Source organism: Martes martes (assembly GCF_963455335.1).
Source record: "Martes martes genome assembly, chromosome: 1".
NCBI lineage: Eukaryota > Metazoa > Chordata > Mammalia > Carnivora > Mustelidae > Martes > Martes martes.
This window is the reverse complement of record NC_137888.1, coordinates 216,642,582-216,657,178: the sequence shown is the minus strand read 5'-3', so window position 1 is coordinate 216,657,178 and position 14,597 is coordinate 216,642,582. Positions and strand designations below refer to the sequence as shown.

Sequence of the window (14,597 nt, the reverse complement as noted above, 5' to 3'; positions counted from 1 at the left end):
GCAGCCCGCGCGCCGCCGCCGCCCGCGCGCGGCCTCCCGGGAGCGCGCGCCTCATAGACGCCCAGGGGGCGGCGGGCCGCAGCGCCGTCTCTGTGGCGCAATCGGTTAGCGCGTTCGGCTGTTAACCGAAAGGTTGGTGGTTCGAGCCCACCCAGGGACGCGGTCTTCGCCTTTTGTTCCCGAGGGAAGGAGAAGGCGAGCGGCCGCCCCGCTTTTGCCGCGACGCCCCCCGCGCCCCCGCCAGGCCCGCGCGTCCCGGGTGGGCGTCCGGGGCGCGCGGCAGGGGCCGTCCGCGGAGGCGGAACGTCCCGGCGCCGGGGCCCGGCTTCCGCGCAGCAGCCGAGCCGCTTTGGCAGGCGGCCCCGGGGACCCGGAGCGCCGGCGCGGACGGACCGCAGAGGTTGTTTGAAGGCCGCGGCGGACATGGCGGCGCTGGCGGGTGAGCGGGTCGGGGCCGCGGGGCTGCGGCGGCCGCGCGCTCGGGAGCTGGGGGACCTGCGGCCTGGGGCGCGCGGCGCGGCCTGCACCGGCACCGGGGCCGGGCTTGCGCGGCCGGCGGTGGTCCGCGTCCCGGGGGCGCGATCCCGCGGGCCCCGGGGGGACGGCGCGGCCCCGGCCCTGAGTCTGCGCCCGAGGCCGCTGGGGCCCCGGAGCGCCGCTGGGCGGCTCGGTCGTCAGGCCCAGCCGGGAGACCCCGCGGAGCCCGGGGAGGCCCTGGCGTCCTGGCGTCATGGGAGAGAACCAGGCGCCCCACAACACAGATGGGGGTACAGCGGGTGCCCGATCGACCCCGGGGGACGGAAGGGCCTGAAACCCGCCCGTTAGGAAGGGCCGGCGTGTGTCCGCCTGGGGCAGGGAGCTCCAGGCGGAGGGACCGGCTAGTGCAAAGGCCCTGAGGCAGGAGCGACACTGACGTGCGGAGGAAAGGGAGGCTGGCCCGGGTCTCAGGTGGCCTTTCCTCCCGGGCAGGGGAGGGTCTCCGTGTGGGTCCCATTCGGAAGGACCCCTCTCTACCGAACGTTTGCTACGTGGCATTTAGATAGACCAAGGGTAAGAGGAAGGGTGTGCCAGGCCTGCGGCTCCCGTGCGACCTCCTGGAGGCCGCGCCTCTTTGCTGCTGCCTCCCCCTCACTGCCTGCACCCCGTGGTTCTCTCCGCAGCTCCGGCCTTGCTCCGCCGGATCCTGGCTCTGCGGTGAGTGTCTGCGTGTCCCCAGCCACAAGGCCCTGCCAGGGCAGGCTCCGCCGGGGGTCGGGGGGCTCGGTCGGGGGGGCTGGGAGGGCCCTCCAGCAGCATCAGGCAGCCCGGGGCAGGGAGGGGTGCCCACCTGCGGAAGGTCACGTGGTGAGTCAGGCAGCAACGGGACGGGCAGTCTCCTCCGGCAGGTGGTGGTCAGGCCCCTCCGTGGGGACAGTCCAGGTGGTGGCAAAGCCTGCATTCACACCCACGTCCACTCACGGCGCACCTGTTAGCTGTCGCAGGAAGGGGTTTGGTGCTTCCGCTCAGGTGGCTGCCTCCGGTAGGCCTCCCCAGGTCAGGGAGGCAGGCAGTCGCGTGCCCTCTCTGGGTGGACAGAGCCCAGAAATGGAATCTCCGGCGTCCTGGGGCAGGGACTTGGCGGATCTCGGGAGAGCCTCTCCTGATGGGGGGAGGTGGGAGGCGTGAAGGAGCATGTGGCTTCGGGCTGACTTTGCCTTGTTTCCATAAGACCATTTTTCCAGGAATCACTTGCATCCGCTGTAAAATAAAGGGGAAAATGAGAGAACTAGGAAACGAAGAGCAGACCCCTTTTAGACAGGCTCAGCAGACTTTCCATGAAGGGCCAGATGGGCTCTGTGCAGACTGCTCCGCTCTGCCTTTGTGAAAACAGGTCCGACAGGCAGAAATGGGTGGACGTGGTGGTGCGTCAATAAAACTTTATTGACAAAAACAGGCGGAGGCCAGATTTGGCCCCTGGGAGAAGCGTCCCCATCCCTGCTCCAGCACAGCACCTGTCACAGTGCCTCGGGGCACCCCAGGCTCCTCTTCATGTGCACCCCCTCTCCCTGCAGCTCCGGTGTGGGCGTGGCTGCGCAGGTGCGTGGTGTCCACTCGAGTGTGGCCGCTGACAGCCCCAGCAGGTAAGGCCAGGCCTCCTGGGACCCTGCACACGCTAAAACCCTCACAGCAGCGCTGGGTGACACCAGGGCCCTCCCTCCACCATCAGGGTAAGGCAGCATGGATCCCTGCCCTCGGAGCCCTGCCCAGCCCCCTCCTGCACGTCCGAGACAATGGCTGTGCGACCCCAGACCAGCAGGGCCGTTGATAGTGCGTCAGCAGAGCTCGGGGACACCAAGTTCCCCTGGGGACACAGGCCCACTGGGGCCACAGCCGGCAGCCGTCATTCATGCTGTCATTCAGCATGTGCGTCCTGCCCTGGGCCCGAGTGCCCAACCCTGAGTGCCTGACCCTGGCGGCCCAGCTCCTCCTGGAGCTACCCCAGACCAGGCTGTGGTGCCGGCTTGCTGCTGCCCTCCGAGAGGCTGCTCCAGGCCCGACCAAGGTGTGGGGGTGTTGGGGTGCCTGCCTGGCTAATGTCCACCCCACCCCGCCATGTGTTCCTATCCAGCACCCAGCCTGCTGCGTCCACGGCTGGAGCCGTGCTCCCCAAATCCACCGCCCTTCCCAGCAGCCGGGGCGAGTATGTGGTGGCCAAGCTGGATGACCTCGTCAACTGGGCCCGCCGGGTGAGCCCCGACGCCCCGTGCCCTTGGCCTCCCGCCGCCTGCTCCCACGTGCTCCCACATGCACACGGCGCCTGTCCGCTGCGGGCCCTGCTGTCCCCTTTGTGCCCCTGCCCCGATCTGGTCTCTCGCTCTGCCCCCGGGAACGTGACCGCCTCCCTTCTGCCGTTTTCCTGTTTCTGTTTCTTCTTCTTTCTTCTCCTTCAACGTAGAAGTCATTTTAACCGGGAAACAAGAGCGTGTCTAGAACAGGGGTTCCTTCCTGGGAAAAACCTGAAAACAGCCCGCCCCCAGGCCCCCAGTACTCAGCCTGGACAGTGTGTGTGTTGTGTGCACATCTGTGTCTCCCCCTGACTCACAGGAGCGCCTCTCGCTCTGCTGGGGGTGCCCGGGGTCAGTTCCTGTGTGCGTGTGTCTCTGCGGCCGTGGGGAGCGCCCTGCCAGGGTCTGTGGCTCCAGCACGGACGTGGCCGCTGCAGTGTCGTCCTAACTATGCACACCTGAGTGCTGTCCGGGTCGCCTCCTTGTGTAGCCCACACCGGGGTGCCCGCGTTAGCAGAGTGGGGCGGGCGGGACGGCAGGGAAGGCTCAAGCAGAGGATACAGCAGGAGGGAGGCAGGCACCGAATGGATGGAGCAGATGGTCAGAGGGCGGCCAAGGGCAGCCAGGAGGCCTTCCTGGAGGAATAGGCATTTGGAGTCCTTGAACCCTAGGAAGTGTTACAAATGAGTCAGTTGCACGGGCTGAGCCCCAGGGTCTCGACTGTGCGCCGTGCGGCTTTCCGGGCACTTAGAGCCGCGCGAGCTGTGCGGAAAGCACGGATCGAGGACATGCTGGGTCACCTGGTGAACTCCCTGGTTCGCACTCATTTCACCTGGGCTCGAGTTCTTTGGGAACGTGGCCGCCGGAAGGTGCCGGCCCACGGATGTAGTTTGTTTTCCCTTGCCGTTACCGCCCGGGGCCGGTGACCCTTTGGGGCCCGGCGGTGGCGTGGTGGCCGTGGGGAGGCCTGGTTGCCGGGCCCTGAGCTGGGGCGGGCGGGCAGCACCGTCCCCTGGCTGAGCACCCTGCCCCCGCAGAGCTCCCTGTGGCCCATGACCTTCGGCCTGGCCTGCTGCGCGGTGGAGATGATGCACATGGCCGCGCCGCGCTACGACATGGACCGCTTCGGCGTGGTCTTCCGCGCCAGCCCGCGCCAGTCCGACGTGATGATCGTGGCCGGGACGCTCACCAACAAGATGGCCCCCGCGCTCCGCAAGGTAGGCCCGGCCCCGAGGCCCGGCCCCGAGGCCGGCCACCTGCGCCCCCGCCTCGAGCCACAGCCAGACCCCGCCGTCTCTTGCAGGTGTACGACCAGATGCCCGAGCCGCGCTACGTCGTGTCCATGGGGAGGTGAGTGTCCGCCTCGCAGCGGCACCCCTGCCTGTCTCCGCTCCCCCTGCCGCGGTCACCTCGGGACACCTCGCGGCCCTGGCCCTGCGGCACGCACGTAAATGGCGGCGCTCCGTGGGCCGTCTGCTTGCCCCTCGCCCTGCCGCCTGCCGCCCTCTCCAGTCCCTTCCCCACACTGCCAGCGGCTCCTTCCTCGCCTCACTGTTCTGGGAGGTAGAGCTGGGGCCGTGGAGTGCATCTGTCCGAGTGCACAGTCCCGTGCTGAGCCACGTACTCACGGGGCGTCAGCTGTAGCCCCTAGTTCCAGAACATTCCATCATCCTCCAAGGAAACGTTCCCGTCACTCATCCCCCCGACCCCTCTCCCAGACCCCAGCCTCCGAGATCCCCCTCCCCATCCATGGAGGGGCTTTGCCTGGGCATGTCACACGCGTGGACTCACACCCCGTGGGGCCTCCTGTGTCGGGTCCCCTCCCTGTGCACCGTGGGCTCGGGTCCGTCCACTTGCTTCACTCTCCCTGGTCCCACAGAAGGCCTTGGTGGCCAGTCCTCTCTTCAGGGACTGCGCGTCCCCATCCTGCCCATTCCTGGTTCCTGTTTGCACCTGGAGGCAGGTGTCGGTGGGGGGGCGGGGCCGGCGGCCAGCATGCCACTCACCGTGCCACCCCCCTCCAGCTGCGCCAACGGAGGAGGTTACTATCACTACTCGTACTCTGTCGTGAGGGGCTGTGACCGCATCGTGCCCGTGGACATCTACGTCCCAGGTGAGCCCACCCCGCCCATGTCACAGGGTCCCCACACCCCCGCAGAGGCTGCGGGCTCCCACCCTTCCCAGGCAAACAGGTGTAGGCCCAAGCAGAAAAGTGAAGCCCCAGCCGCCTCCTCGCTGGTTCCCTGAAGGTCTCCCCCACCGCAGAGTCTTGGGTCTCACCCAGCCGGGGGCCCAGGCCGGTGCCGAAGGGAGCCTGAGCCTGAGCTGGGTGAGGGCGGCTCCTCGGCCGTCTTCAGACGCACTCTGCGTGGTTCCACGTGACAGACACGAGCCCAGAGGGACACGGTTAGAAAATGGTTCCGGGGGTCAGGGCCGGGTGCACGGGGTCTCGCTCTCATAAAGGAGGGCAGGGCTGCCTTGGAGCCCAGGTCGCCGGGGTGGCCGGATGGCACGGATGGAAACGCCCGGCGCAGCCACGTGCGCTGGGAAAGCGAGGAGCGTCTGTGATCCGTGTCCCCGGAAAAGGACCGCGTGTCTGCGTGAAGCCTGTGTCTGGCTGCGCTTGGGCCCGGGGCCTCCGCCCTCCCCGTGTCGGAGGTCGGGGTTCCGCCGGTGGTGCTCAGCCTGCAGACGGAGACCCTGTGTTTCTGGGTTCTCGGTGCCCCCACGGGAAGCCCAACCTGAGCCCCGGTGAGGCGAGTAGAGGACACTTGAGGCCCCGACTCCGGGCTGCCCAGGAAGGGTTAGGTCATGCTCTGGTGCCCTTCAGAGGGATGGTGGGTGGTGGTGATTAGCGTTCTGGAGACATTTGCTGAGCGCCTTGGCCACGCCAGCCCCCAGGGCTTCCCCCATTGTGGGAGGCCGGGGCCCGTCTGGGGGGGTGGGCATGGGGGAATCCGCCCTGCGGATAGAGGCCAGGCCCTGCCCAGCTGCCCTGTGTGTGACCGAGGGCAGGTCTTCCCTCCGAGCCCAACCCCCTCTGCCAGGCGGGCTCTGGGGACAGCAGTGCTGGATGCCGGGCCGAAGCCCAGCCGTGCCTGTGGTTGTCCTTCCGGGCCCCTCCCCCCGGGGGGTGGCCTGTCCCTCCGCTTCTGGTGGAGTGGTGGGGATGGGGGCCCAGGGCTTCCCCTCCTGTGGGCCGTGTGGGCCTCCCTGCCCGGCCTGGCTGTCCTGCCCCCAGACTCCCCCATCCCTCCCTGCTTTCCAAGGGCGCACTACCACCAGGGGCTAGCGTGACCCAGGGTCAGCGGGCTACCTGTGCGTGTCCTCCCAGAGGCCCCAGGCCAGGTCATCGGGCTAGCGGACAGGGCAGCTGGGCCCAGAACGGGCAGCCCGATCGTCCTCACTGCCCGTGGCTTGACTGCCAGGGTCAGGAACTCGGCGGCTCCTTCCCTGTGATGGGTCGAACCCCCAGCCTGGGCAGTACAGGCTAGAGGCGGTGCTGGAGACGGTGCCCTGGCCCCCTCAGACCCCTCCCCAGACATGGTTCTGCTGCCCCCTTCTGGTCCCAGGGCCCATCTGGCCTCCGGCTGCTGTGCCCAGCCTCCCTCTTTGACCATCCCCAGGGAGGCGCCCTTTGCCAAGCAGCAGGGGCTCCATCAGTGGCCCCGGCGGGGGCGATGGGCACAGTTCCCGGTGTTCCGTCACCAGTTGGGGCGCGGGGGGGCCCCGCAGGGCGGGATCCCGCCACCCGCGGTGGGCAGGAAGACTGAGGCACAGCCCCACCCGCAGGCTGCCCACCCACGGCCGAGGCGCTGCTGTACGGCATCCTGCAGCTGCAGAAGAAGATCAAGCGCGAGAAAAAGCTGAGCATTTGGTACCGCCGGTAGCGCGGCCCCCACTCCGGCCCGCCCCGCCCCCCCCCACTCCGGCCAATAAACAGACAGAGCTCCGTGTGTGCCCCTCCCTGTGTGACAGGCGGCCGTGGGCGCTCTGGGAGTGGGAGAGGGGGGCACTGTGCCAGGCAGGCCTAGTCCTTCTGTGCACGGAGCCACTGAGGCCCTGCAGGAGGGCGCTGGACGGGCCGAGAGCCTGCGGACGCGAGAGCGGGTAGCCCCGGGGGCAGCGGCGGGCGCGCTCGGCGCCCGTGGAGGGGTGAGGCGAGGGTCCTGGGCTTCGAGGTTTTGCTTTGTTTAAGGTCCTCCGCCTGACCTGATGGGGTGGGGCTGCGGGGCCCCGACGAGCGCCGCCCGCTCTGCTTCAGCGGCCGGCTGGGGGACGGGTTGACGAGTGTCCGTCTGCTATGACCCAGTGGTCCTGTAGGTCTGTCGTGGGCATAGGGAAGCTCACGTGCTGGGGGCAGAGTGCCCCCCCCACCCTGTCTCCCTGGAGGTCCATTAACAGATGACGATGTTCTGTACGTGTACTGTTTGGAGGGGCAGGAGAAGTCACCACAAGCACATGTTCGCACCGTCCTGCCGGTCGGGCAAGCCCAGGGCTGGCATTTATTGGGTCCTTGAGGACACGGTCAGGGAAGCTTGTCCCACTGCTGGTGTGTCTGCACTCGAACCCAGGACTGAGAGCCCAGAGCCTGCACTCCTGGCTGTGAAGGCACTGAGTGGGGGCACCGGGACAGGACTGAAGCCCCCCCGGGAGGCTGAGCCCGAGGCCCGGCGGGCTCAGTGCTTGCGGACCAGGGGCACGATCATCCGCGGGAAGGCGTAGTAGCGGCACTCGGCCGGTGGGGCCAGCTCCACCAGCTCCACGCTGATGTTCTCCCGCCTGAAGCCCGCCTCCAGCAAGGCGGGCACCTGCGTCTCCTGGTGGGGGTGGGGGGTGTCACTCGCGGGGCCATGGGGCCCACTCTTCCCAGGACGGCAGCACAGTTGCCGAGGCCCCTGGGAGCCAGGCTCGGCAGCCTGGCTGCTGGCCCACAGAACCAGGAGAGCCCACGGCTGTGAGGGCCCCCTCCAGGCGTCTAAGCTCAGGGAGCAATGCCCCACTGTGGGGCATCAGCAGGCTGCCCTCCGCACGTCGCCCACACGGCAGGGACAGCCTGCCCAACCCTGTAAAGTCGCAGTGGCTGGAGGGGGGCAGAGTGAGGGGTGATGCCGGTGTGGGGAGCCTGGGCTGTATCCCTGTGTCCTGAAGGCACCGGGGAGCCGCGGAAGGCCGCTGAGCTGAGACCTTACCTGACTTCTAAGTGGAGGCTCACAGTCCACCCAGGAGACCAGCCCCTGAGGCCAGGGACCCCACCCCCACCCCCACCCAGGTCACAGGCTGCTGCCTGGCTTGGGGCTGGGGCAGGGACCCCCTCCCACCCCCAGCGGAGCTCCGGGGCTGCCGCACCTCGAACATGGTGATGATGTCTGAGTACTGGGACTTCATCAGCTCCCCCCAGGAGGTGAGGTTGCAGTAGGTCAGGAGGCCCCCGGGCTTCAGCAAGCGAAAGGCATGGTCCTGGGCAGGGGACAGTGGTCAGGAGGGAGGTCGGGGGGTGTGGACAGAAGCCACTTCCCCGGGGGCCTCCCACCTCCCAGCTGGTCAGAGAAATGGAGCTGTGAATAGCACCCACCCGCACTCGCCCCCGAGGTGACTGTCTCCCCACGCAGGCCCTACCCTAATGAACTTGAACTGGTGTGTGTGCCAGGTCTCCTCGGACAGCGGGTAGGTGTCATACAGGATCCCTACGCAGGCAGTGGGGGGCCAGAGCTCAGGGCTGGGCAGTGGCCCCGGCAGGGGTGTGTGCAGAGGGTCTGGCTGTGCCCGGAGCTCCCGGCCCGCCGCCACCCTGGGGACCGCGTCTCTCGCAGGTGCCACGCACCCCCCAGGCGACACTAGCATGCCCGTTCCTGACAAGGTCCGTCCCCGAGCCACAGAGCGGGACTGGGAGCGGAAATTCAGGCAGCACCCCCCAGACCCCTCCCCCATTACCATCAAAGTGGCCGTCGGGCAGGGTAGGTGCCACATCCTCCCACAGGCCTTTCAAGGGAACCACCTGGGGTCGGGGAGACAAAAAGAGAAGACTGAGGGTCTCTGGTGTCCGGCAGAGGAGTTCCCGGGGGGAGAACGCCACTTCCTCTGTCCGCAGCAGCGACCCAGGCCCCCATGCCCTCCGGGGCAGGCAGACGTGGGCACCTTGTGTGGCTGCCGCTGGGCCCAGTCCTGGAGCCGCTGGAAGACGCCGTCGTTGCACTCGATGATCCAGTGCTCCTCGATGGGGGCCTCCTGCACCTGGGAAGCTGCGATGGCCATGCCGAAGCCCACCTCCAGCACCCGGCCCCCTGGTCACACAAAGAGCCCGCATCACTCGCCAGGCGGCTGGGCAGCTGCCTGGACGAGGGGGCACAAAGCCAGCAGCGCACAAGTGGGGTGGAGGTTTGGAACACAGTAGCCCTGAGCGGGCACGGCGAGGGCTCTGGCGGGGGGCCAGGGAGGTGTGGGCGGCCGAGTTTAGGCATGGCCCCGGTGGCTGGGGTTGGGGGGGGAGGTCAGACCCTGGACTTTGAGCCCCTCTGGCCCTTATCTCTCCAGTTGGTTACTTTTCTCTACCTCCTACCCTTGCTTGCTACGATAAGGGGGTGCGGGTCTGAGGCCTCAGACCTGCAACAACTGGGGGGGAGATGGGTCCCCATTGGCCCAAAGACGGGCCAGGGGAACACCCGACCCACGCAGGGACGCTGGGCATGCTCATTCGCCAGGCGGAAGCACAGGTGCCAGGGGACCCAGGCCCTGCCCCTGGGGACCCCTCAGACCTCCACCCGGGCACAGGGCCACCCCTACAGCTGCTTCCCAGCCTCCGCTTTCCCCCCAGCTATTCTTAGCACGCGCGGGGCTTCTGGGGACTCCGGGGCGGAACATTCCCCGCAGGTGCCTGGGCAGCGCCCCCGCCCCCCCCCCGACCTCCACATAACCCCCACCCCCACCTCACGCGGGGAACACGGCTGAGCTCCGGCCGAGGAGGTCGTCGTCGTCGGGCCCATTCTCCGACCCAGCCTGTCCCCGTCTGCGGGGTGGGGGCCCATTACCCCGGGATGGGAGGTTCCGGTACTTAGGAGGCGCCTGCTGTGTGCAAGCCCGTGCCTGCAGCACCCCCTTTACTTCCCCGTTGCCCCCCGCTAGCCTCATTTCGCGGGCGGGAAGACGGGGGCACCGAGGGGCTCGAATGCACCTCGGCGGGAGAGCAGGCTGGACCCCGGATCCGGGCGGCCTCCGGCCTCAGTTTACCCCTGCGCGCCCGGCTACCTTTGGAGGTGGCGGCGGCCGCCAGCGCGTGCATGTAGGGGGTCTCCCAGCGCTCCATCACCGGCTTGCCGAGGATCTGCAGCTGCGTGTCCGCCGCGTCGTAGGCCGCGGGCGCCGCCTGCCACGCGGGGCTGCAGTTCTCGCCGGGGGCGAAGATGGGGGGCGCGGCGGGGGCGCTCATGCTTGCGGCGGGGCGCGCAGCGGGTCTCGGCTCGGGACGCGCGGGCCTGGTCGCGGCGAGGGCTTGTGGGCCGGGGGCGGGGCCGGGGGCGGGGCGGGGGCGGGGCCGCAGGCCGGGGGCGGGGCCGCAGGCCGGGGGCCGGCCCGGGCGCGGCCTGCGCGGTGGACCCAGGGCCTGCGGTGGACCCAGGGCCTGCGGCGGCCACCGCGCGGAAGGCGCCCTGGGCCCGCTCCGTAAACAGCTGGCGCGCTCGCTAAATGTCGCGGACTTGAAGCGATGGCCCGGGACGCCCTGCCTGAGACAGAAGGCCGCTCGGACCGGTTGGCCGTGGCTGTGTAGCAGGTTACCCCGGACGTGGCCACTTCCAGCAGCGCCCCTTTATCATCCCTTAGCTGGGTCCCCTGTCCCTCACCCTGTCGGAATGCAGCGAGCAGGGGCCAGCCAGTTGTGGGGGCGCCCCCGAGGCCGCCTCTAGGGAAGGGCCCGCTTCCGAGCCCGGGGCACTGGCTGTGGGTGGCGGGAGGGCCGCAGTCCCCCGCCGCGTGGGCCTCCGCAGGCTGACCACGTGCTTCATCAGAGCCAGCAGGAGAATCTGCAACGTCAGAGCTGTCCGGAGTCTAACCACAGAAGTGACCCCGTCCCCCTGGCCGGGCACAGGAGGGTAGGGATCGCACAGGCCCCGGAAGAGCAGGAAGCTGGGGTCGCTGGGGAACTCTCAGAGGCTGCTGCCCAAACAGAGCCTGAGCGAAAGCGGGGAGGGGGCGGTCAGCTCAGAGCCTCCCCTGTGGCTTCATTGTCCCCCGAGATAAGGGACCTCCCGGTGGTCATCTCCATGCAACTTGGACTCCATCCCAAAAAGCAGCGATGGCACAGTACAGTCTGACTCGCAACCTGGCCAGACGGTTTGTTCCAGCTTCGTCTTCTCTTCTCTCAGATGGGCCACACTCGTTCCTGCTCATGTTGGCAAAGGAACGACACGAGGTCACTCCTTGTGTCCCCTCCTTGTGAGAGACCCTAGTGTGTGCTGCGACTGTCTGCACTTCACAGCCTCGAGTCCGAGACGGCAAGTGATGTCTGTGACGGGCCACAGCAAGGCTGGGCAGATGCGAGGCGGGATGCGTCCGATCCAGTCTTACCAGGTTACGCAGACCCGTGTCACACATATACACACGTAACATGTACTCCTGATCACAAAGGGGACCCGTTCGGTCGGAGCGCTCACGTGTTACAGAGTCGGCATCAGCCTGCAGAGCCCGTCCCTTTTGTACGGCTTTTGGTAGGGCTTAGGATGGTTTTTACATTTTTAAATAGCTGGGGGGGAAACCCCAAAAGACTATTTTACAACATGTGGAAGTTACATGACGTCACCTTTGTGCGGGGGCAAATCAAGTTGCATCGGCACGGAGCCGGCTCCACTTACGCTGGTGTTGTCCGGCTGTAACGGTCCAGGTGAGTCGTGGCCGTGAAACCTCGCGCCCAACAAAACCAAAAATATTTACTGCTTTGCTCTGTGCAGAAAAAGTGTGCCAGCCCTGCCGTGCAGCAGTGGGTCGTGGGAAGTAACGCGCACTCATTCATCAGACACATGAGTACCTTAATTTGGAGGTTCCATCCGGACTCCCCTGGAGCTCAGAGCCTACTTGGGAGGGGAATGAACAAGAATAAGTGATAAGTGGGGCACCTGGCTGACCCCATCTGTGGAGTGTGCAGCTCTAGGTGTCAGGGTCGTGAGTTCAAGCCCCACACTGCGCGTGGCGCCTACTTAAAAAAATTAAAAATTAAAAAAAGTAAAACAGTAAGTGAATGAGATAATTACTAGCCACATGGCAACCATGACAGAACACAGTCCTGTGGTTCCTGTGCAGTGCCTCTGCTTTACCTGCCAATATCCATGTTACCATATGTATGTGTATGAATGTAGTATACAAAATTATAACTTTTGATTTCTTTTTTTTTAAGATTTTATTTATTTATTTGACAGACAGAGATCACAAGTAGGCAGAGACGTGGCGGGGGGGGGGGGCGTAAGCGGGCTCCCTGCTGAGCAGAGAGCCTGATGTGGGGCTCAATCCCAGGACCCTGAGGTCATGACCTGAGCCGAAGGCAGAGGCTTAACCCACTGAGCCACCCAGGCGCCCCCCCTTCTTTTTTTAAAGATAAAACTTTTAAATTAAGAGGGATTGGGCAGATATTTGTACATTGTGTTTACAGCGGCCAGAAGGTGGAAACCACCCACATGTCGGTCAGTAGATGGAGGATAAACACAACCTGTCCATCCATCCACACACTGAAATATCATTCAGCCCAAGAAGGAAGGGACCCTGTCTCCTGCCACGACGTGGAGGGACCCTGAGGACACGGGGCTCAGCGAGAGGAGCCAGACCCAGAAGGACCCGTCCCGCAGGTCCCCACTCCCAGGAGGGCCCCAGAGGAGTCCTGTCCATACAGAGAGGAAAGGGTGGGAGCAGGGGCTGGGGCAGGGGTGGGGAGTCCGTGGTTCGTGGGGACAGTCTCTGTGTGGGGGCATGGACAGTTCTGGAGATGGAGGGTGGGGGTGTGAGTGTGCTTCACACCGCTGAGTGGTGCACTTAGAGATGGTTATGATTTTGATTTTTTTTTAAGATTTTATTTATTTATTTCACAGACAGAGATCACAAGTAGGCAGAGAGGCAGGCAGAGAGAGAGGAGGAAGCAGGCTCCCCGCTGAGCAGAGAGCCCGATGTGGGACTCGATTCCAGGACCCTGAGATCATGACTCGAGCTGAAGGCAGAGGCCTAACCCACTGAGCCACCCAGGCGCCCCCGATTTTGAATTTTATGTTTATTGTCCAACATTTGAAAAGAGACCAAAGCTATATTTTGTGGACTAGGTATGCATGTCTCCATATTAGAAGTAAACTCAGAAGTGTCCACGTACCCGTCATTGTCACAGCACTCGCTCTGGGGCAGGAGGTAGGAAATGAGTCAGGAAGGAGGGAAAAACCAACTGGGTAGTTTATCTTTTTTTAAAAAAGATACGGAGGAAAAAAAAAAAAAGATATGGAGTAGGGGTGCCTGGGGGGGCTCAGCTGGTTAAGCCACTGTCTTCCGCTCAGGTCATAATCCTGGAGTCCTGGGATCGAGGCCCGCATTGGGCTCCCGGCTTGGCTGGGAGACTGCTGCTCCCTCTGAGCTTCTCCCCCCTCATGCTCTTTCCCTCTCTCTCCCTCAAATAAATAAATGACATTTTAAAAAAAGATAGAGTAAACGTACAAAGCCCTAACATGTCTGCCCCCATGGCAGGTGCAGGACTCCGCTCTTCTACCCGGCACCCCGCCTGCACCGTTAGTGTACCTTCTAAGTAGGCTGTACGCCCATCGCAGGGCTTGAACTCATGACCGCGACATCAAGAATCACGTGATGTATTGGCGCCTGGGTGGCTCAGTGGGTTAAGCCTCTGCCTTTGGCTCAAGTCATGCTCTCAGGGTCCTGGAATCGAGTCTGGCATCGGGCTCTCTGCTCGGCGGGGAGCCTGCTTCCCCCCCATCTCTGCCTGCCTCTCTGCCTACTTGTGATCTCTGTCTGTCAAATAAATAAATAAAATCTTAAAAAAAAAAAAAAAAGAATCGCATGATGTACTGACTGAGCCAGCCAGGCACCCCAGCGTCTGTCTTTTCAAGAATATATTATTTTGAACAGTTTGTGTCTGGCTTCCGTCACTTGACCACATCCTGTGTACTTCACCGGGCCCTCTGTGGTTTACTCGCGCGGATGCCCGTGGATGGACGTGTGGGTTCCGTCCCATATCCGGCTCCTCTAATAGCTGTGAGCATCCTGGGACGTCTCTGTGCTCACAGCGGGGCCAGCATTTGGGGGATACATTCCCGGACGAGCGGCTGAGCTCCCTCCTGCTTGCTCCCCCCATCAGGGAACGCGGCTAAGCCTGGCCCCGGCGCTTTCTTCTCCGCATGCCTTGGGCATGTCCTTCCAGCGCCGCGGGCCCCCGTGGGGCACCAGTGCCTGCCACCCTCCGGACTCCTCCGACCTGCAGAGCGCCGGAGCCGTGCACGAGGGCGGTTCCCGGGGCGCGGACGGACCGCCTGCCCGCCGCGACCCGCCCCGGACCGCTCGCTGCCCGCCCGCCCTGCGGAGGGGCCGAAGGACGGCCTGCGCCCCGGCGACCGCTCTAAGTGACACGAGGCCCGCGTGCTCGGCCAACTCCAAGCGCCCAGGGGCTCGCGCCGCCCGCCTGGGACCCGGCCCCTCGGCCGCCCGCCGCTTCGGGCTGACCCTGAGGAGTACATGCACTTGCCGCCGGCGGAGAGCGACGCAGCCCGCGGCGCCGCCTGACCGCAGGGCACCGGTCCCGGCGGGCTGCTCCGGGCTGCGGGGCCGTCTGCAGCGGGGCCAGACCCGCCTCTGCGGGGG

At 65.5% G+C, this 14,597-nt stretch overlaps 2 protein-coding genes across 2 annotated transcripts; one reads left to right on the top strand and one right to left on the bottom strand.

Annotated features, from left to right (window-relative positions):
- The first annotated feature begins 181 nt into the window (after nt 1–181).
- NDUFS7 (NADH:ubiquinone oxidoreductase core subunit S7) lies at nt 182–6,721 on the top strand. Its single transcript, XM_080827725.1, has 8 exons — nt 182–439; nt 1,161–1,194; nt 2,052–2,120; nt 2,609–2,726; nt 3,803–3,982; nt 4,069–4,115; nt 4,790–4,878; nt 6,558–6,721. The coding sequence occupies exons 1-8, from the start codon at nt 424–426 to the stop codon at nt 6,653–6,655; spliced, it is 651 nt and encodes a 216-aa protein (XP_080683851.1). The 5' UTR covers nt 182–423; the 3' UTR covers nt 6,656–6,721.
- Nucleotides 6,722–7,229: 508 nt separating this feature from the next.
- Nucleotides 7,230–10,264, bottom strand: GAMT (guanidinoacetate N-methyltransferase). Its single transcript, XM_080817174.1, has 6 exons — nt 10,011–10,264; nt 8,904–9,049; nt 8,700–8,763; nt 8,385–8,452; nt 8,115–8,225; nt 7,230–7,585 (listed from the first exon to the last, which is right to left on the bottom strand). Exons 1-6 carry the CDS (start codon nt 10,189–10,191, stop codon nt 7,445–7,447), a joined length of 711 nt encoding a protein of 236 aa, XP_080673300.1. The 5' UTR covers nt 10,192–10,264; the 3' UTR covers nt 7,230–7,444.
- Between the last annotated feature and the right edge of the window lie 4,333 nt (nt 10,265–14,597).

Bases quoted from the DNA above. Each gene is read 5' to 3' on its own strand.
- NDUFS7 (XM_080827725.1), top strand. The intron at 2,121-2,608 runs GTAAGGCCAGGC...GTTCCTATCCAG, and splicing joins GCCGCTGACAGCCCCAGCAG to CACCCAGCCTGCTGCGTCCA. The intron at 2,727-3,802 runs GTGAGCCCCGAC...CTGCCCCCGCAG, and splicing joins TCGTCAACTGGGCCCGCCGG to AGCTCCCTGTGGCCCATGAC.
- GAMT (XM_080817174.1), bottom strand. From the start codon at position 10,191: ATGAGCGCCCCCGCCGCGCCCCCCATCTTCGCCCCCGGCGAGAACTGC. The intron at 9,050-10,010 runs GTAGCCGGGCGC...TTGTGTGACCAG, and splicing joins GGCCGCCGCCACCTCCAAAG to GGGGCCGGGTGCTGGAGGTG. The intron at 8,226-8,384 runs GTAGGGCCTGCG...TCCCCTGCCCAG, and splicing joins ACCAGTTCAAGTTCATTAGG to GACCATGCCTTTCGCTTGCT.